This window comes from Notolabrus celidotus, chromosome 16 (genome assembly GCF_009762535.1).
Source record: "Notolabrus celidotus isolate fNotCel1 chromosome 16, fNotCel1.pri, whole genome shotgun sequence".
Classification (NCBI taxonomy): domain Eukaryota; kingdom Metazoa; phylum Chordata; class Actinopteri; order Labriformes; family Labridae; genus Notolabrus; species Notolabrus celidotus.
This window is the reverse complement of record NC_048287.1, coordinates 5,416,627-5,439,624: the sequence shown is the minus strand read 5'-3', so window position 1 is coordinate 5,439,624 and position 22,998 is coordinate 5,416,627. Positions and strand designations below refer to the sequence as shown.

The 22,998-nt window shown below is 43.1% G+C and overlaps 1 protein-coding gene across 5 annotated transcripts in view; it reads left to right on the top strand.

Moving 5' to 3' along the window:
* ptprua (protein tyrosine phosphatase receptor type Ua) overlaps positions 1-22,998 on the top strand; it is a 334,107-nt gene that overhangs the window by 194,228 nt on the left and 116,881 nt on the right. For all 5 annotated transcript variants that reach the window (XM_034704890.1, XM_034704892.1, XM_034704887.1 and 2 more), the window contains exons 8-10: positions 4,877-5,197; positions 13,117-13,226; positions 18,829-19,030. In XM_034704890.1, coding sequence (XP_034560781.1) covers positions 4,877-5,197; positions 13,117-13,226; positions 18,829-19,030 — 633 coding nt within the window. The remainder of the gene's footprint in view (positions 1-4,876; positions 5,198-13,116; positions 13,227-18,828; positions 19,031-22,998) is intronic.

Below are 22,998 nucleotides of genomic sequence, written 5' to 3'. Positions count from 1 at the left end.
ATGACACCCCTGTCACCTGCCACACTCTTTGATCCACTCTCGTCAGTGTCTTCCACTTGCCCACCTCCTGTCAACTCCCATAGCTCACATCTGAAGTTTTATCCCCTGGGGAAAGAGCAGCAGACAGCAGAGCCCCCTGTCACACACAACTCTGGATGAATTTGTCTTCCTAATGTGTCACGGAGAGCCATTTCTTTTAGCACACTGACTCCTCTTTTTGGACAGTTGTTGAGTGTGACATTTCATACTTACTGGTGCAGAGGATTGCAATCCCATGGGGGCCATTTTTGAGGTGGGCCGGCCACACAGAGGCACAGTTCCGATGCTAAATGAATGATGTGCACATTTGCTGTTTCGTGCAGTGGTCGTGCTTTTTGATTGGCATTGAATAAGTGGCACGGGCATGAATGCAGATGTACTAAAACACATCAAGGAACAATAAACGCATTGAAAAACATTTGGTCTCTGCAGACTTGTATACCTCTCAAACCCCTCCAGCAGGGTTTCTACATACCCGATTAAAGTGTTGATGCAGTGGACTGTCAAGCTCATTTAATTATTCAAGGTTGCATTTCAACATATTGGTAGCTGCAGAGACTCATTCAGTATGTTGTGAGTCCAAAGCTCATGTGGTTTCATTTGTAAGTATCAGGGTGTGCAGGGGTAGTCCATCATCATTCCAACATAGCTCCTGGCAGGGGGGACAGGCCTCAGTGGCAGCTCACTGAGGCAGCTGTTAAAGATGAGGAGGATGAGATGAAATGTGCAGACCCAAAGGGGCTCTCCTTCATTCATCTTTCTTCTGCACTCCTCTCTTGTGCGGCCTCCCCATCCCTTCTTCACTCCCTCTGCCTCTGGCTAATCCCTCTGATTAGGCTAATCAAGCTGAATGTCAGTTTGGGGCAGAACTGGTGGAGGACTGGTGGGTGGAGAGGACAGGACAGGACAGGACAGAGCCTGCTGTGGTGCTGCTGTAATGATGAGTAATGGTGTCTCGAGCAGAAGCAGTGCAGTCACTGGGCTGCCGATGGCAGACCTGGTTTCAGCCGGTTCAGTCTGCTTTGCAGAGCTGATGTTGTGAAGGTATTTTCAGCCCCCATTACATGTGGCAGGTGTGATATGATACAATTACTACTGCAGGAATTCTGTCTGTAAACACATATCTGAATATGGCTGCAGCATCTGTCGGCAGGCATCATGAGGTTCAGAGTCTGAAGTGTCCTGGTCCCTGTCTGTAATACGAGTAAATATTGACCCATAATATTTCAGCGGACTTTGTTTGCATGCAGACAAACAGTCTCTGTCTGCAGAGTGGAAACACTTGGGCAGGGAAACAATCCAGGGAGTCATAAGCTATCATCTGCAACAGTTAAGCCTTTTATTGATCCTTAGAACAAGATATCTTCAAATGAGCACAGATAATAATCAGTGTAAGACGTCCTCTCTCTATTAAACTCTGTTCTTGTGTCTGAGTTGAAAGTGTGACTGTACACAAACACTTGCCAATGACAGAAGATGTCTCTGTCTCATGAATTATCGAGATATTCTGGCTACACCAGAGGCCTTGAAAGATTGGCTCGCAGCTTCAGGGGCTGAATCATGGTGAACTGATAGCTGATGGGCTCTGAGATTGCTGCATGATTGACTTATATTTTTGCAAGTAGAGGTTTTAGCTTGTGTCAGCTGCAAGGACACAAATCAGCCGAACCTTGTTTCGCCCTCCTGGGAAAGAGCAAACGTCTTTCAAATCAGCGAGGACATTTCTCTCTCTGTCTGCTCTCTGTCCCCTCAGAACTGATGTCTCCTCCGTGACATTGCTGTGTGCTTTTACGCAACAGTGTCTGATCTGTCTGATGTTCAGTGAAGCATCAGGCGGCTGTAGCTATCACCACCCGAGTCCAGCCCTCCAGAAGTCTTCAGCTCTTACTCGTCCATGCTCTGCTGAAGGCATTGCTGTCCTCTCAGTTTATCTAATGTCTCAGCAGTACACTTGAAGATCCCGGCCATATTGAAGGACAGAAATAGACCCCCCGTGTGCTCGAACTGGACATTTGGCATGACAGGGACATACACATCTGCAATCAGAGTGTTCACACATGACAGCACTAATTAGGCGTCCTCCATTCACCATTGATTCTCTGCCAAGGCCGTGCTCGAACCTCCTATTACACCTCAGTCATGTTAGGAGAGGAGCTTGTGTTGCATGCTATTTCTTCAGGCAGTTTTATGTCTTTATCATTGATTCACCCTTCTGTAACCCCGCAGTGTAAGCTTGTAAAGTCAGCTGCAACTGTTGCTGTCTCCTTTTCCCCATCAGAATTTTTCTTTCATGCTGCACAGGGAATAAAAGTTTAGGTGAAAAATACACTTGTCAGCAGAAATCTCAGACTCTGCTGCAACACCATCTAATTGTGCTTAACAAGAATTAAATGTTCAGAGTTTTTCATGTATAGACCCGTCAATTCAATATTTTTGCATTGATGTACAGAAGCAGAAAAGTAGCCAGACATCTGCCCTCACCCCCCTTTTTTTCCCAGGACCAAAATAGAGACTTTATGGGAACTGAAATCCCTCTAGCATGCTTAGGGTCCACCCTTGGGTATACTCCAAATGAGATGTGCCCAGAACATCTAGGAAGCTAGGAACAAGGAAGCTTTCAAGAGCTGTCCCGATTACCAGTCAGGACCACTCCAGCAGGCTCTGCTCAGATTGAGGATTCTACCTAAACCCAAATGCTCTCCTTCTTTATGAACAAATGATTGAACCCATATCCTGATCCTTCTAAGAAGAGTAAAGGCTTATTTATACTTCTGCTACGCCATTGATTCGACACAGAAATATAAATCAGCCTTACCAGTGTCACTGCTTGTCTGTCTATGTGGAAGTGCTTTGAACCTGCATTCTTTGTTATTGCCAGCAGAGGGCAGCTCTCATGGTTACTTTAGAAGTCTTGGTGCTTGGATGTCTAAGATGTCCTCCCTTGAGTCATCTCCTGAGGGAAATTTTTCATACCATCCATCCATCCATCCATCCATCCATCCATCCATCCATCCATCCATCCATCCATCCATCCATCCATCCATCCATCCATCCATCCATCCATTCAATTATCTTGACCGCTTATCCCGTTCAGGGTCACTTGGGGCTAGAGCCAATCTCAGCTGACTTCGGGTGGAAGCCAGGGTACATCCTGGACAGGTCACCAACCTATCACAGGGCAAACATGGAGAGACAGACAACCATTCACGCACACACTCACACCTACGGGCAATTTAGAGTGACCAATTCACCTGGTGAGCATGTTTTTGGACTGTGGGAGGAAGCTGGAGGACCTGAAGAGAACCCAAGCATGCATGGGGTGAACATGCAAACTCCACTTCGAACCAGGAACCTTCTTCCACATACCTACACTCTTGAATGCTAGTTTCAAGTCCTCTGTAATAAAGCAGAATTAACATTTTAAGTTATTGTCCCATGTCGTAGGATGCACTCCAGGACACACACTACCACTGTGTACACACTGTGTTGCGTCCGTTAATAGTGCAAAAACAAACAGGCTTTCTGGTGTTAAAGTGAAGTGCTGAAGAAATCCCATTAAAGGGTACACCTAAACCAAGATTAGTGCTCGGATCGGAGTCTTTCAAAATGAGCTGAATTAAGTGACAGAATGGACCCCGTCTGCAGAACCTGTGGCCTAGTTTGCGTACTGTTTCTCATTAAAGGTGCCGAGCTGAGCGGCATCCGTTGTGGCTGCTACAATTACTAGTGGCATAAAACTTATACAACCTGACTTCAAAAACACTGACATATCCCTTTAACTTGAAAGGAAGCATGCTGCAAGTTTTGTTGAGCTCTTTTAAAGGGATTGGTGGATCAAAACTAAGCAAACAGAAAAGTGAAATGACTGAGTGATCAAAGTTCATGCCAATGCCAATGCTAATAGCACATGCAAACACAAACCTGATAAAAATGTATGAACTCCTTGGTCCGCTGTCCCTTATTAATCAAAAGAAGGAATTAACACTGCTTTCAAAGTCTGTCTCATGTTTTAATAAATAAAATACTGTATGAGTTCAAAATTGATTCATGACCTGTGTGAGAAAATGTTCTCAAATCAAGTTCAGCACACTAACACTACATCTTGTCGATGCTTATTAGCTATCTACAATATATGAGTACTCTTTTAAACAAGGTGTTTAATGAAGTTACAAAAAGAACCCTCACAATTTCAGCCTCTGTGCATGATCTGCAGCCTCTCAGTTTCTAGGCACATCATCTATGCAGTGATCTGAGTGGGCAGGGATAATAAGATAGTAAGGCACTTCTCTGATGGGCTGCCCGAGAGTTGTCTGAGGGGGAAGGTGGAGACAGTTGCAGAGATCGATGCAGAGAGGACAAGTTTGTAGAAAGCTCTGCCCACCAACCGGTCAGTTTGTTTAGGAGACATAACGGCCACTGGAGAGACATTAAGTCGTGGTGCTTTGAGATCCAGCTAGCTATAACTAATGCACATCACATCATAAATCAGAGCTTATAACAATTCAAATCAGTCTATTACAATATCATTTTGTAATGATTTTTATTAGAGTAAATATGTGCTTCATTTTGCAGTGCCCTGAAGAGTTGTAAAACATGAAATCAACATGTTCATCAGCTGTTCTAAGACAGACTTTAGTATAAATGTCTTAAAGTATTCAACCTGCACGCTGGACTTTAATGTGCCTAAAGCTAGTTCTGGTTCTAACACTTGAATGCTGCTCCTTCTGTGGTTTTTGAAACCTCTCTGTCTTCCTTTTGAAATCCCTTATAGAATAAATAAAATGTAAGCTTACAGTCTTCCTTGTATTGATTCAGTGTCTTCTTTCTGTCCTTCCAGAGCCTATGCGTGCCTTGCGGGGTCTGACGGCTACAGAGATCCAGCCCCGGCAACTGGCCCTTCAGTGGGAGCCACTCGGCTACAACCTCACCCGCTGTCACACCTACTCCTTGTCCTTGTGCTACCGCTACTCCATGCCAACAGGGGGCAGCGGGGGGAACAATGCCACCGTCAGAGAGTGCCTGTCTGTGGAACGAAACACGTCTCACTTTACCCTCCGAGACCTCCCGCCTTTCCGCCCGATCCACGTGCGGCTGGCGCTGAGCAACCCAGAAGGCAAGAAGGAGAGCAGAGAGGTCACCTTCCAGACAGAGGAAGACAGTGAGTGGGCAGTTTTATCTTTGCTCTTCGTCAGTGTCACAGTTAGTGTCACAAGAAACAACAAAATAATACATTTCTACAACATTTACCAACACATACTTACCCAGCGGATGTTTTCCACAGACATCAGAGTCAGGTTTTAAAACTTATGCTAGTGTGTTGTTTCACTGCTGGGTTTGAGGTAATAAGACGTGCAGGGGCGAGTCCACATGGGTGGCCAGGGGTAACATGGCCACTCTTACGGCCGAATTCCACCGGATCCGTGTCCAGTCCGTCACAGCACCGGATGTGATAGGTTTCTATTCTAGTCATTGTGTTAACTTCTACTGGATCCGCTCAGTTGCGTTCCAGCTGTGTCTCTGATCTGGCAGGTCGGAGTCCTCCAGATCAGATACGCAAGACTTCTATTTTTGCTGGATTCGGAGCATGACGCATCAATCTCAACAGAGCAAATGGAGCAGGACAGGAAGTCAGGCACCAAAACAAAATGAAAACATCCGGCTATTTTTCAGAATAAAACACTCTGTGTTATCACCAGATCGTATTTCACTTAACTACAACAACAAACCGTCATGATGAGCAGTGCCAGGCCTGGAGTCAACAGGTCAGAGGTTTTCAGAGGACCAGAAAGACAACATGGATGAGGAGAGGAGGAAGAGAATCCTTGATTCAGTGATTGCCACAAAGAAAACCTTGGTCACATGACTCCAGCTGTCCGGATCAGACACGGATCTGGTGGGAGTCCCGTGTTAGAATCTGATTAGCTGCCCTTGGTGCCACCCTAAAATTATGATTGGCTGATTGGCTAAAGTGTTAAAATTAAATAGATTTGTATTTAGCATGCCAGAAGATTATTTAGTATATCCCAGTATGAGTAATATGTAACAAGTGTTTATTAAAAAAAACAAACAGGAAGTCATTACAAAATCCCCCTGCATGCAGTATTGTAGTAAGCATGCTATTTTGGCTATTTCATATACGAATGGCAGCTAAAGATGCTAAGATTAGCTTACTTGCTATTCCCATAGACTGTATAAAAAATGGACGTAGTGTCGGTGACGTCACCCATCTGTTTCTGAAGCGCTGTTTTGAGGCCAATCGTCGGCGGGAGCCATATTGGAAATGCTGAACTCAACCTAACTGCTGTCGAGCTAGTGTGAGGTAAAGAGGCGGGCTTTGAGCCTCCTAGCCAACAGCTGCAGTGTTCCCGCCTGTCAATCAAGTCAGCTGTGCCTCTCATAATGGGAAACTCGTAATCTTTTTTTTTATGATCACAGTTTTGTTTATTAGTTTTCACATTTTTACATCATAACACAATAACTGACAGGACACATTATCCACACAGGACAATCCACAGTGACGACAAAGTAATCAGTGAGGCAAAAACAAAGGAATAAGATTACAAATAGACAAGTGACTATGTATATAAATAAAAATAATAACAATAACAGTAAAATTAAATACAAATGATAACAGTATGTAACTTAAAGAGAGGTACGCAGACTTGAAGATAAAATGTGTTGTCTACTATTTACAGATTGTAGTATAATCATCAAAATACCGGGGGCTGTAAGTCTACATCACCAGGCAAAATTAGACCAGTTTGTTCCATTTAAATGGTTTGCAGGATTTTACATTTTTTCATTCAGGGTTCGTTGGGGTTGATCAGCCTAAATTATCAATAAAACAAAATTAAAAGGGTAGCTCTTAACTCGATTAAGTTCTATGGTCCCCCATTCTTCCCTCATTTGGCCCTGTATAGATCTAGTCGGTTTATCATCCTGTAGGTAAGTTCTTCATAAGCTCCAACCACACTTAATTGGGTAAACCATAGGCTAGATGGAGGGAGATCCACCGTTTTCCATTCCCTAACTAGGATCTTATGACCCAGCATGATGGCTGTGTGAATCCATCTTGTATGGGGTTCAGGGATCCCCTTTAAGGGTGTGTGATCCCCCAGTATGTAAAGGCCTGGTAAGTATGGGATGTCTTGCCCCACGACCAAAGTAATACTTTCATGAATTGCTGTTAACCGCCTCTGGACCTTAGGGCAGGACCATAGCATGTGAGTCAGGGTGCCAGGGTCCGCCTCACATCTCCAACATGTCGAGTCTTCCCTTAATCCCATCCTGTGTACTTTTGCGGGGGTCCAGTAAATCCTATTCAGAATTTTGAATTGGACTAATCGGGTCCTTACCTCCCGAGAGGATTTTTTAGGGTTTTTCAAAATAGCGCTCCATTCCTCATCATTAAATGATTTATTGAGGTCAGTCTCCCATATTTGTTTGAGGGAAACTCGTAATCTGTATATCTCTGAAATTGATGCGTCAGAAAAAAATTCACCCCCGCACAGTGTGTGCCGATGGAGAAATGAGCTATCCAGACTACACTTGTCTTTTGTACCAGGCTGTAGACATGTTTATTTCTGCTGTAAAGATCGTCTCTTTGAATTGGTGTGTATGTGGTTTCCGGTACTTCTGGAGCCAGCCTCGAGTGGATCCTTGAGGAAGTGCAGTTTTTAGCACTTCTGCATTGGACTCATATTTTTAGACCGGAGGTTGCCGCTTGGTTATTCCAAGGACACCATCATGTCCACAACACTCACATTAAGCTCGACAGACTGTCATGGATGTATAAAACGGAAGGGACAAATTTCAAAGAGAGATGTAATGATGAAATGTACTACAGTAGAATGAAGGTGTCTGTTACTGTGAGCACAATGTGGGCAGGCAGGTAATGAGACAGCTGAAACTAATCTTGGCTGGACTGATCAATGATACTGGTTGGAGAACACAGAATAGAAAAGTGAAAATCTGACCAGCTGAAATAAAATGAAATAGACAAGGACAGGATCATGAATGAACTCTGTGAAGCTGCAGCATCATTACAGGAAACAGGGATGTGTTTTTATGCATTCACTGAAGCTCCTTACTGTCACAGTTCATCAGCTCTTGCTTCAGAAACTCTCAAATTTCTAGTTTTCTGTGCGTGCTCCTTAATGCTCAGATAATTATTGTGCACTGCTTACACAAATCCATGCCTTTAGTCATCTAATAGCAGCAAAAACACCAATATTGACTAACAAAATAAGCTGGATCAGCGTAACTAAATGGAAGATCAGCCTTTTAAATGGCAACCAGTGGAACATTAATCAGCCCGGGCCACGGCCGGTGGCAAAACGCTAAAATGATTTTGCTTATCTTTGAATTAATATTTTCCTGTGTACATCAGCAGATTAGACACTTTCTAATGCAAATATCCAGAGAAGGTCACACACTTATTGTTATGTGGAATAAGCAGTATTTCTCAGTGTAATTGAATTCCACTCAGGGACATTCTTGACCCTGCAGTGGAGGGAGCGAGAGAGATTTGACGACTATGATATAATAATGCCATCATTCTTTAAAATGCATGGTAGAAATACAGTTTAGTCTTAAAGGAGAGTTTTGCTTCACATTTAATTCCACAGAAGAACATGAAAACACAAAGAATGTGATGTGAAAAAAGACAGCACTCGTTTATCTCCACCTACACGCTCCCGTCTCGCATGCAGGAAATAATTAAGTTGCACAAACAGAGTGGAGCACGGTGTTGTAATTGTATTCATCAGATTTAGTGTTTCGAAAGGGGCAACTTAAAAAAAGCACTGTAAAAAAGAAAAACATGCCATGATTGTTTTTTTTTCCTGCTTTTTGGGATATTCTGAATGTCAGCGCTGATGGAAAGAGTTGTCTTTGAGCCACTGAATGGCAGCCTTTCAATCTGACAGTCCTCCAATCCTCATGTCACAAGAAGAGCCGCAATCACCCTCACAACTACAGTAATTGAGCTGCAGCCGCTGACAGTTCCTCTCGCCTGCTTCCTATTGGGCTCAACAATCAAACCTTGGTGCAGCGTTTTGTTCTGACGGTGTCTCTGCTGCTTGGGCCGGGCAGATTTGGCTCCCTGGGATTGATGGGTACAGCAGGATTTTCTTCTTCTGTGCTCTGCCTCCCTCAGCTTTGACCACCGTGACCTCCCTGCTATCTTTAGAAGTAGAATGTAACATGAAGCCATTTGTTTTCCTTTCATTTAAGAGTTGCAATTATAAAAAACAATGGTGACGCCAGAGTGCAAGAATGAATGTGCGCAGCTTGTTTTCGTATGGATCAATGGAGAGTTTGAGAAGCTGAAAGCAACTGTAGGATCAAGTAATTTAACACAAAGGTAGAGGTAACACAAAAGGCTTGAAAAAAAAAACAGTTTAAAAAGAACATTTTAGAAGAGGAGAAAAAGAAAAGTCAACTTTTAGCCCAGTGAGTTTTTTACTGGTCATAAGTCAGGGGTGGGAAACACTGGGTGACTCACCATACGGTATGATACGATACGATACGATACGGTATAATACGATACAATGTGATGCGATATGATTCGATACAATGTAATGCAATGCAATACGATTCGATTCGATACCATACGATACGATTTGATTCGATACAATGTAATGTAATGCAATGCAATACGATACAATTTGATACGATAAGATTCAATTCGATACGATTCGATTCAGTTCGATTCGGTTTTATACGATATGATATGGGACAATACGATTCTATGCTAAACAATACGATTCAAGGCGAAACAATATGATGTGATGCGATGAGATACGATGCAATAAAATACAATCTGATACCATTTAATGCAAAACAATGCGATGCGATCTGATGCGATGCAATCTGATACGATTCGATGTGATACAAAACTATACGATACAATGCGAAACAGTATGATACAATATGACAACACGACACGATACGATGCGCAATACTTGGCCCACGATAAGAATGATATCAAGAAACTGTGATAATACATATAGGGCCCGATCTACTAAAGGTTTGCTTGCAAACTTGATAGCGCGCGCAAAGCTGACGTACTAACCGGGAGCAAATGGGATTGCGTCTTTCAAATGAGCAAAATAGCACTCGCAAATCATTTAGCGTGTTTGCCTTCATGAATATGCAGAATACATGTAGATCATCAGAACGCGCAAAATACTGGGAGGAGGAGATGCAAATGTATTCATTTAGCACACGCAATGTGATTTATCAAACCTGAAGCAGATAGCGTGCGCTGTATTTGCGTCTATATTTAGCACGTTTGAAAGGCAGGTGCAAACTGGCACAGCGTTACGCACACATGGCTGCGGTCACTGTAAAGCTCATCATAACATCGCTTTACAACATGCCCGCAAAAGCTGGGCTTACAAGCATTACTAAATGTTTTAGTCAATCAAACCAAGAGAACAAAATAATAATAATAATAAAACAACACTAATTCAAAGCAGTTCAGCACCACGGATAGCGACCGCATCATTCTGACACCCACTTTAACTTTTTCAACTAATGAGAGCACAGTAGGTCACTGTATCAACAGATATACAGTTTAGTAAAATTGGCACAGCGGCCCACATGTTCACATACAAACAAAAAATCAATATGAAGTACTCGGCATACTCACCACTGTCTGGACGAGCCTTAAGCTCCGCTGACTTGTCCACGATGCCCTATATGTCCATTTTCTTTGATCTGTCATTCTCAATAGATAACATGACATGTCCACTCAGTCTATTCTGTCCCATCGTGCTCATCAAGGGTTTTTTAGTTAGTTTTAACTTGGAGAATGAGCGCTCACTGAGCTGCGCCAGGCAGCTTGGTGTAACTCCTCATCTCGTGCTTGCAGCAGTGTGTTGGGGTGAATTGACTCAAACATGTTCCCAGTTCCATTTAAGCTGGTGAATCTTTGGGACAGTTGCTGGATGATGATATCAGGCATTAAAAACGTTCACCCGAAAGTTGCTCCCTGGGACAGTGAGGCGAATGTCTTGCAAGAGTGGCAGACTAAGCCTCATCAAATCGCTCTCTAAACTCCATCAAAACACTGATGGCGTTTTGGAGTAGAGTAGATGCGTTTATTTCATCTGCAGATCTTCTGTTTTTTCTCACATCATTCACCTTTTCACAGATGGCCTCCCAAATCACGTTTCTAACGCTGAGATGTCTCTGCTGGAGTTCACCGATGTGTTTATTTCCCTCCTCCACAAAGACCTCCAACTCCATGGCTTCAAACTTCATTTATCCCTTAAGACCACTCTGTTCTCTCAAACTCTCCATGGTGACAGCCGATAGCACACGCAAAATCCTCATTAAAATAGGGCGGCCCGCACCACTTTTGCACTCGTTATCATTTGCACACACAGTCTTAGTAGATCACCCGCAACACGCCCAGAAATAACACGTGCAAAATTATTATTTGCACACGCAAATTACCGCTCGTTATTTGGGATCTTAGTAGATCAGGCCCTGAGTGCAAAAGATTGATGTAACGATATATCGCGATATTTAACTGAAAAATAAAGACTACTCATTAAAAAGCAGGAAAGTGCAGGATTCATGTATTTATTAACTGAACTCTGGTTTCACTGAGATGAAACAATGTTCATGTTTTGGTCAGTAAGTTAAATTTAGAGCTTTGAAACAACTGTTAGTGTAAAAACGAGACATTTTCAAGAAATGTCCCATTATTAATGATATACATTTCAATAAACAAAGGATAAAATGCAGGAAATACAATGCCGTTGAGGGGACCAATCACAGGGCTTGCAGTCTGGGTCAATTTGACGCGTAGTTACCAAGGGAGAGGTTCCGGTGGCTGGTGGTGAGGCTTTCAGCAGTGTGTCTGCCCCCTGGTGGCTGGCTGCAGTATAGGTCAAAAAATCCGTCTCCCCCATTCATTTCAAACTTAAAAAATAAATACACGTCGTACGAATGTTTCTCACATCCATATGTTGTGGTGATATGTAGCTAGTATTTGAGTGTTTTGTGTTCAAGGCCTCTTTTTCCTGAAAAGTTCCTTTTTCGTTAGTTATTAGAGTTTAAAAAACGGGGTGAAACTTTAAAGGACACACAGCGTCTTGTGACGTTACGCTGTAAGGCGGAGCTTATTACAGTGGCTTCACAGGCTCTGGCTGCACAATGGCGGCGCCCTGGAGCAGGATTTTTTGGCTTCAGAACCGTACAACGGGAAGAGGCGGAGCAACACTGTCCATTTTTATTTACAGTGTATGGTAGTTACATGTTGGAGGAGGTGCACGTCAGCTACGTGCATAGGCCTCTTATATGTGTATATTTTTGTCATATGTTTTACATATATTGTAAATAAATCACATCTCTGATTGGTGCATTTATCCCCAAAGCATTACTACCATAATAAACTGCTCCAAACTACTTAGTTTGTTAGACCCCTTAATAAGAAAAAAAATGTAGGCCACAGATTTTTGAAGTATCACCTTTAAGATGACTCTCACCGGTACAGCTCGCTTGGTTATAATTTTTTTTAAGTGTAAGTGCTGGCAGGTTGTTATAACCAAGTGGTAGTGCAAGGCCCCGGAGGCAACAATCCACAGGGGGTGATTATTTATTCTCAGTGCTTATTAAACTCTATGGTTCTTCAGGCACCCAAAAAAAAGAAGCCGTCCTGTGAGTAGAAGCATCTCATTAAGCCAGAATTTGCAGGGAAACACTCAGGCAGTTCGCAGGTTGGATTACTTTGCTGTTTTCTGTCAGTAAGGTGCTAAAGAAGAGAAATCTGCTGTCATCCTCTCAGACACGGTGCTCTGTTATCAGACAGTAGAAGCCAGAATCTCAATCCATCCTGAGGGCTGGTAGCAAGCCAGTCCACAGTTTCCTCTCATCACCTCCCCTTTGCTCTATCTCTGTGATCCCACATTCTTTGTCCTCCCCCTTCCCTCCCTGGCCCTGTGCCTCTTTTCGCTCTGTCAAAGGTGTTTTTACCCCCCCGGTGTGTCGGCCCAAGAGTCCATTAACTTGAGACCCGAGTGGACTGTTTGTTTCAGAGAAGGTTGTTTTTCTCTCCTCCTGCAGTTCCTGGCGGCATTGCTCCAGAGTCCCTGACCTTCACCCCGCTAGATGACATGATCTTCCTAAAGTGGGAGGAGCCTGTCGAACCCAATGGTCTCATCACGCAGTACGAGGTAACACACCTTTTTAGTTATGCCAAAGAAAAATCCACAATGCACAAAGATGCGTCTGCTTTCATATCTCACACTAATCCTCCGCAGGTGTAGGATGTTATTTTCCCCTTGCCAATATCAGTTTTCTTCTCTCTCCTTCAGAATAATGACTCGAATGAAGGGAAAGTCTCTCTGCTCCCTTTAAAGACTCCCTGTTTGTGATTTCCCCCAGGCTTGTTTTTCTGTTTCTCGCCCGAACGCTGGTAACACACATGAGCCTGAGCCACTAGAGTGGGGAGAACCCACTTTTCACAGTTCATGGGATTTACTGTAAATGTTCATATGCTAATGAAGCTGAGGCCCAGGCTTCAGGCTGTAATTACATGGGGGACAACTGCTCTAATTACTTATTTGCCTAAGAGATGCCTCCACAAGGGGGCACATTTAAATGTTTCTAATTAATTATTGATGGCCTCAAATCAACCCAAAGACCTTTGTAGAACTAGCTTTGCAGCTTTTTTTCTGAAGGTAGATGTGAAGACACACAATAGCTGAACACATGGTCACCTGATTGGGAGAGAAACTAGTTTCCTTTCAGAAGCAGGAGCTCAGACGGCGAGGAACCAGGAAGAGAATTAAGTGGAGCTGTAACCTCGCTCGGCATACAGATGAAGTGGCCTTGCCCCTAACCTTGCAATTATGTCTGCTCTGCATGTGAAACACCAGATTTCTAAGACAGGCTCATTGTCAGTGTTTGAGAATCAACTAAGTATCTGCTGATACACAGAGAGGGTTCGTTACAACATACGGGAAGGTGCCTGGTTGATCTCCATGCAGCCTCGACACACTGTTCGTAGAGCGGAAACACAAAGTTTCAGATTGGTTTGATGTATTTCAGAATCTTGATATCACAGCTGCTGCTAAGCCCAAAGCTTGTTTTCACCACTGACAGGCTCAGACTGTCATTGAAGTCTGAAAACATTAAAGGAAGGAGTCCTACAGGGAGAAACCTTTTGTTCAAAAGTTAGATTTTTTTACATTTAAAGACAGCAGAGATACGGCTCTCTGCAAAGCCACCAAACTCCTTTAACCTCAACCTTTCACATCACAGGAGTTGCTTTTCTGTCTCTGCTTCAACAGGTTTGTTTCTGTGTTGTTGAGTGACTTTGGTGTTTAGTGGAACTACAAGTATTTGTGTTACACATGAAGATAGTGTGTGGACAGCGTCAGCTTTAGACCTGACTTTCCTTTATCCTTCAGGTTAAGTGACTCTTGTCTGTTGAGTCTGGTTGCTTTTAGGTTGCACAGGGGTGGAACATTTCCATTAAATTTCTTGAAAGTTTCTGGAAAATTCCATGGGAGGTTAAGTTTGGGAATTTTGGAAATATTCCAAATTGGAAACTTTCCATGGGCATTTATGGGAATGAACTGTGAATTGAGGGTAATGTAATGGGAAGGTATCATATTAAAGGATAAATATTTGTTTTGTTATAAGCAGATATCCATCCAAAATAATACAATTATTTTGCCAATCAGAGATGGACCGGAGACAGATCTGGTGGAAGTTTGGGTCACACCTACGCACAATTTAGAGTCACTATCATCCTGATGAGCATGTCTTAGGACTGTGGGAGGAGAGAACTCCACGCAGAAGGCTCCTGAGGATCCTTCTTACTGTGAGGCAACAGCGCTAACCACTGCACCACCGTACGCTAATTCACTTGTGAGAAATCCAGATATCACAGATTAAGCTTGCCTGTCAATATCTCTGGACGGTTGGAGTAAATGCTTTCCCCTGGAAGACAACAACATGACCGCGGATACAGTACAGGCCAAAAGTTTGGACACACCTTCTCATTCAATGCATTTTCTTTATTTTCATGACTATTTACATTGTAGATTCTCACTGAAGGCATCAAAACTATGAACGAACACATGTGGAGTTATGTACTTAACAAAAAAAGGTGAAATAACTGAAAACATGTTTTATATTCTAGTTTCTTCAAAATAGCCACCCTTTGCTCTGATTACTGCTTTGCACACTCTTGGCATTCTCTCGATGAGCTTCAAGAGGTAGTCACCTGAAATGGTTTTCCAACAGCCTTGAAGGAGTTCCCAGAGGTGTTTAGCACTTGTTGGCCCCTTTGCCTTCACTCTGCGGTCCAGCTCACCCCAAACCATCTTGATTGGGTTCAGGTCCGGTGACTGTGGAGGCCAGGTCATCTGCCGCAGCACTCCATCACTCTCCTTCTTGGTCAAATAGCCCTTACACAGTCTGGAGGTGTGTTTGGGGTCATTGTCCTGTTGAAAAATAAATGATCGTCCAACTAAACGCAAACCGGATGGGATTGCATGTCGCTGCAGGATGCTGTGGTAGCCATGCTGGTTCAGTGTGCCTTCAATTTTGAATAAATCCCCAACAGTGTCACCAGCAAAACACCCCCACACCATCACACCTCCTCCTCCATGCTTCACAGTGGGAACCAGGCATGTGGAATCCATCCGTGCACCTTTTCTGCGTCTCACAAAGACACAGTGGTTGGAACCAAAGATCTCAAATTTGGACTCATCAGACCAAAGCACAGATTTCCACTGGTCTAATGTCCATTCCTTGTGTTTCTTGGCCCAAACAAATCTCTTCTGCTTGTTGCCTCTCCTTAGCAGTGGTTTCCTAGCAGCTATTTGACCATGAAGGCCTGATTCGCGCAGTCTCCTCTTAACAGTTGTTCTAGAGACGGGTCTGCTGCTAGAACTCTGTGTGGCATTCATCTGGTCTCTGAGCTGCTGTTAACTTGCGATTTCTGAGGCTGGTGACTCGGATGAACTTATCCTCAGAAGCAGAGGTGACTCTTGGTCTTCCTTTCCTGGGTCGGTCCTCATGTGTGCCAGTTTCATTGTAGCGCTTGATGGTTTTTGCGACTCCACTTGGGGACACATTTAAAGTTTTTGCAATTTTCCGGACTGACTGACCTTCATTTCTTAAAGTAATGATGGCCACTCGTTTTTCTTTAGTTAGCTGATTGGTTCTTGCCATAATATGAATTTTAACAGTTGTCCAATAGGGCTGTCGGCTGTGTATTAACCTTTGTGTTTTTGTGTGGGTGTTTTGCTGGTGACACTGTTGGGGATTTATTCAAAATTGAAGGCACACTGAACCAGCATGGCTACCACAGCATCCTGCAGCGACATGCCATCCAATCCGGTTTGCGTTTAGTTGGACGATCATTTATTTTTCAACAGGACAATGACCCCAAACACACCTCCAGGCTGTGTAAGGGCTATTTGACCAAGAAGGAGAGTGATGGAGTGCTGCGGCAGATCACCTGGCCTCCACAGTCACCGGACCTGAACCCAATCGAGATGGTTTGGGGTGAGCTGGACCGCAGAGTGAAGGCAAAGGGGCCAACAAGTGCTAAACACCTCTGGGAACTCCTTCAAGACTGTTAGAAAACCATTTCAGGTGACTACCTCTTGAAGCTCATCGAGAGAATGCCAAGAGTGTGCAAAGCAGTAATCAGAGCAAAGGGTGGCTATTTAGAAGAAACTAGAATTTAAAACATGTTTTCAGCTATTTCACCTTTTGTTGTTAAGTACATAACTCCACATGTTCATTCATAGTTTTGATGCCTTCAGTGAGAATCTACAATGTAAATAGTCATGAAAATACAGAAAACGCATTGAATGAGAAGGTGTGTCCAAACTTTTGGCCTGTACTGTACATCAATGTCACATTCAAACCAAGGAACCTTTAAACCACCACAAACCTTTAGTGTCATCATTAGAAGAAAGGGTTGCATGGGTAATTTTTATAAATAAAGACGTTTCATAAATCTTCACTACACACTTAAATGTATGCATCAAACCACAGCAGTGTATTTATTCCTCCTTGTCATGCTCTGTAGTAATTATATTTATAACTAATCCATGAATCTGTGTTAAATAGGGCCCGCAGAGTTGTAGAACAAGGATATGACACAGAGTCTACCTGAGTCTGATTATCAGCAGCTAACCGCACCATGAGATTTATTAGATCAGCGCTGCGAGATGACATCGTTTTGCAGTAGTCTCAAGATTAATTGAGAGGCGTTTCTCATGAGAGAGCCTTTAAATAAAATGCCATCCAAATTCAATCTCCCAGGTGGTGTGAAAAATGAGCTATGGGCTGTGTAAAACATATTACTGATAGTGCACAGGCTCGTACAGCACTGACTTAAGAATGCTTTAGAATGGGGAATACTTTAAAGGCCTCGTTCGAACACGGGCCAAGGGTAAAACCACAAATCTCACTTTGGCTGAACTCTGTTTCTCTGAATGTGCTACAGCTCCTTTACATGAAGTGATGTCGAACATCCAGTTCAGTCCAGAGGGAAGTGTCTCAGCGAGGATTAGCCATAAAATCAATGATATTGTCGTCACAATGTTTGAATTCTTTGTCATTTAGTGTGGTACTGATTGTCACATTCTCTCAGGATGAAAACCTTTCTAATACCTCAATCGCAACATTTATGAGAGGAGTCCAGCTGCAGACCTCCACTCTCAGCCGGCTTAACGGCACCTCCGATGTGAAAAGGAAGCTCCCCTCCATCGTAGGATGGAAGATATGCAAATCTAATCCTCCTTTGCGGTCTCAGCCGTCTGATAGGCTCCTCCACCTCCAGCTCCTCCTCCTCTATCGACTTTTACTCAGACGCTGTCACTGCCCTGTGTCATATTTTCGGACAAACAATCTGCATGTTTTTTTCATCACAAACATATTAAAGTTTTAGAACACAGAAAAACAAGTCTTGATCTCAAACTGGGCGTCCCCATTGTAATAGAGTAAGCTACTCATGTCAAGCAGCTAACGAAATGCATTGTAGCTTTCATGACAAAACGACACAACAGGCTGGTAATTTTCTCCGTCTGTAATCATCTGACTGAGTCATTGTCTCTGATCACTCAGACCAATCACAGCCTTTTCTCAAACTACCACCGTCCATTTAAACACGTCTCCCCTCTCACTGATTCTTGCTACATCGATGCTGCTCACACTCTGCCGCTGGCAAAGCTTTGTCTCCAGCACCCCGGCCTCCTCCCCCTCCTCCTGCTCTGAAAGCTTTGTTCCTTCCCTTGTAGGAGATTTAGAGTTGCACTCATTGGAAAGCCACAGCATGCTGCTTGGATAACCAGAGGAGCATCCCAATAAGTTGAGCCACTTGTGCCAAATATGACAGTTTATCCATTTGGCAATAAAAGATTAATGAGGAGATGAGTGTCCCTGACTGATCTTAAATTAGGAAGAAGTTTGTTAAATGTTGCCTGTCCATGTTGGCATTTAAAGCTAGGGTTGGTAGTCACGGAAAACTAGCATGAATTACGGCTCGTCATCCCTACAGCGTCCGGACGGACACTAGAATATACATTTTCTGTAGGACTTACTAAAAGTCATTAATTCCTTTGCTTGTCAGAGCCCTTGTAGAGGAGTTTATGTACTGCATTGATCACATGTTGCATTAAAATACCAATTTCATTACAACACCAACTGTACATACAGTATACCTGCTTAACGTCAACATGTTAGAAACAGCAGCTATGAGAACATTAGCATCAGTAACCTCACACTGCTTGATTTTCCCGTTTCCAGATCAGCTACCAGAGCATTGAATCCTCAGACCCGGGCATCAACGTGCCAGGTCCTCGCCGCACAGTGTCCAAGCTGAGGAACGAGACCTACCACATGTTCTCCGGCCTCCACCCTGGGACCACCTACCTGGTGTCGGTGCGGGCCAGAACTGCCAAGGGCTTCGGCCAGACTGCGCTCACCGAGATCACCACCAACATCTCAGGTGAGGCCTTTTACCATACTATTGTGCGTGTTGCTATCTTTGTGAGCACCACTTGGTTTTTTAAAGGGTGTTTTGGACTGCACATGTGGTGTGATGAGGTGCTGTGTTGGTGCAATGAAAAGAAACACAAAACACATGATGTGTAATCCCAAATAATCTCATCTTCACTGATAAAAACAAGCATTTTATGGTTTTTCATAGTGCAGAGAGACTTACCAAAGCTTGAATCCAAACTTTTCATTAATCTGCTTCATGACTTTGGTCTTTCAGAATACTTTCTGCTCATGCACTGCAAACAAATCACTTAAAATATCTATTTATTTGGGGTTCATATTGATACAGTACGCCAGATTGCAACCAATAAATGACTTGCTACTGAAGGAAATTGTTTCTCACCTGAGACAGATGTCTGGGCAGTGCACAGCTAAAACCAAATGCATGTAGTCATCATCAGTCTGAGAATCCTGTGGTCCAGGTTATGTAATGTAATTTAGTTTTCATTCAGAGACACACCGGTCATCCAGCCTCAAGTACCTGACGGCAACATAAAAGATGAGCTAGACTCCACTGCTGGAGAAAGGGAGTAAAACAGCTGAGCTGTGTTCTCCTGTGGGTGATATTCAAAAAACCCAGACATGGCTGAGTTTGAATTGTTTCAGGGAAGTTAATATTTGCGAGATGTGTTTAACCCACTGGAATAAACTGAAGTATCCTGTGTGATATTTATCTATGTGTCAGGGTTAGCCGTTAGCATCTGCTTGTGATAGCGTTTGTTAACGATGTTGCTTGAAAGATCCTGTGAGAAGTTTTAGGATGGTAATGAAACAGACAGGGATGATCAGTGATGCCTCTTTGATCTGAAAAATCTCACCAAACCATCCACCAGATAAAGGAAAGATAATCCCTTTATTGTAATTTTCAATACCTGTAACCACTGGTAAAAAGTCAATCAATCAATCTTATTCAAATGGTGCACAAATCCCAACAAATGTTCCCCTCAGACTCTTTCCAAACAGAGCAGGTCTAGACTGACTCTATGTTCTATTATCAACGAAGACCCAACATCAAGACAGGATAAGATCCAGTCCCATCTTACAGACAGGACTCAGTCTAATCTCATCTTAATCCACCATGAGCAGAGCACTTTGCAGCTTTTAGAAAGTTACAGTGGCAAGGACAAACTTCCTTTAACAGGCAGAAACCTCCAGCAGGACCAGACTCATGTTAGACACACATCTGCTGAGGCTGTGTTGGAGAGAGGGATAGAGGGAGATGAAGAGAGAGAGAGATGATAGTGGTGAGACAAACAGTAGTAGTTGTAGCAGCTGGAGTCTGGCACGTCCACAGCAGCAGAGATCCAGAGGAACCTACGAGACAAGGGAGCTCAGGGACTCCAGAAAGGTCTATGGTTAGTGACTTTAATAGGAAAGGAAGGTGTCTGCCTTCCGGACCCTGACTGGTAGATGATTCCAAAGGAGAGGGGCCCGAAGGATAGATAACTGAAGGCTCTACCTCCCATACTATTTTTAGAGACTTTCGGTACGATGAGCAGGCCTGCATGCTGGGAGCGTAGTGTTCTAGAGGGGTGATAGGGCACTATGAGCTCTTTAAGAGGGTAGGTGTCAGACCAGGTGAAAGCCGGTCAAAGTGAGTGACATGGTTGGCTGTTAGATGATGATGGGACTTTTCATCTGAAAACACATCTTACACATGCACAGGACATTGAAAGAAAAAAGGGTATTACTTTGTCCACAAGGGGCGCCAAAGTCAACACAGACAGAAAGATCCTCACAGGAGCTTTAAGTGTATAAAGTAAACCATTGTCCTGCATGTTTGTGTGTGATGCATCGGTAACTGTAGGGTAAGATCAACGTATGGAATAGTAAGATTAAATAGTAATAACAAATTATAATCTCTGCTGCTATTGTATGTAGATCATGTGGAGTTGAGTCACAGTGACAGCAGCATTTTTAGTACAAATGATATTTTCTCTCAAAACTGTGATTTCACTCAAAGCTCAACAGCAGATAGGAGAGCTGCCTGAGTAATGACTTGTTTTTTCCTCCTTTTGAAGAATGTTTGATGAAATTACACATATACTTTTGAATTATACAAATTGTCTTCATTTCCTCTCAGTCTTTCTCAGCTTTCAGGCATGCATCGCTGTCTTTGATGGAATAACAGCAGACCTGAATTATAGTGGAACTCACATGTTCACTTTAAATGGTTGGAGTGAAAAGCAGCTTTTTTTTTTTCCAGCCCCACAAACAGCCTCTATGTTTATCATTCAAAGGAGACACAGCGGCAGAGAAATTAGAGCAGCAGTGTTTGTGAGTGAAAGGATGCCCGTATAGATCTTGAGATTCAAACGGGGAAAAAAGATGTCTGTAGGGAGAGCTAAAAAACACTCTCATCTACAAATGTGTACCTGCAAGCTGCTCCGCTAATTATGGTTGCTTAGATGAAACAGAACAGGCTGTTGTGATGTTTTCCCATAAGAAAAATACTAGGATTAAGGTGGGTACAGGAGGATCTATCCTTTATTTTAAATAAATCACACAGGAATAGTAAAGGTAAGGCTCCCAAACAAATCTGCAGATACCACAGCCCCCATTTCAATACAAACCTCTCAGCACTGGAAGAGAGTCTGGTTTTAAAAGTATTACAATCTGCAGCTATTCCAAGCCTTTTGGTGTTGTTTGAATGCCTCAAACGGCACATGCTAATCCATAAAAATCTCTTTAAACTTGTTATTTTTTACTTCTATACCCAGAAACCAAAGCAGAAGTTTGGTGACTTTGCAAAAATTGTATATTGTCTATCAAAGTCATCGTCTTTGAAAAGCAATCGATCAATCAATCAATCAATCAATCAATCAATCAATCAATCAATCAATCAATCAATCAATCAATCAATCAATCAATCAATCAATCAATCAATCAATCAATCTTTATTTGTATAGTGCCAAATCACAGCAAACGTGATCTCAAGACTCTTTTACAAACAGAGCAGGTCTAGACCACTCACACCCAGACTATGTTAAATTATGAACAGAGACCCAACACCAAGACAGCATAAGACTCAGTCTGACCCCACCTTAATCCACCATGAGCATTTCACCTCGCAATATTTAGCTAGTTACAGCAATGAGATAAAACTTCCGTTTAAGGCAGTAACCACGAGCAGGACCAGACTCATGTTAGACTCATGTCTGCTGAGACCGAGTTGGGGTTGGAAAGAGGAATAGAGGAGAATAAGAGAGAGAGGGAGTGGTGATAGTGATGAGACGAGTAGTAGAAGTAGCTGTTGCCACTGGAGTCCAGCACGTCCATATCAGCAGGAGGATGTCTACGTCAGCTCAGAGGAACCTACAAGACAAGGGAGCTCAGGGACTCCAGAAAGGTCTATGGTTAGTAACTTTCAATCGGATAGGTAGAGTTAGAGTAAAGTATGTGGTTTCCTGGGTTTCTGCAGCCAGCCTCAAGCTGATTCTCGATGAACTGCAGTTTATAACACTTCCACATGGGCTTCAAATTTTGAGACCGTAGGTTGCCGCTTGGTAATAACCTGATACACAGCTCCAGCATGCAGAGACAGGCAGAGCAGCTGCAGCTCCACTCTCTGCCAGTGGCTCCACACTGCCAGAGCTCTGCCTTTGGAGTAAGAGATGAACAAAAAGCAATAAATGCATAATGTAAAGTGTCACATAATATCTCCAACTGGCAGGGAATTTTAATTGGAGTGGATCAACAAAGAAGAGTTCCTGTGGATCTTTTGAAATGCTGAATGTATGCTGAGAGGGACCGCATAAAAAAGGAGTTTATGGGGGAAAAACAAAAACCATGCAGCTACGGTGGCTCTTTCATTTATGAACATGATGCCATCTTGATAAGACTTGCAGGTGATCAAACAGTTTTGCAATCATGGGAAATTGCATTTGGAGGTCACACTGGAGAACACTTCAACCT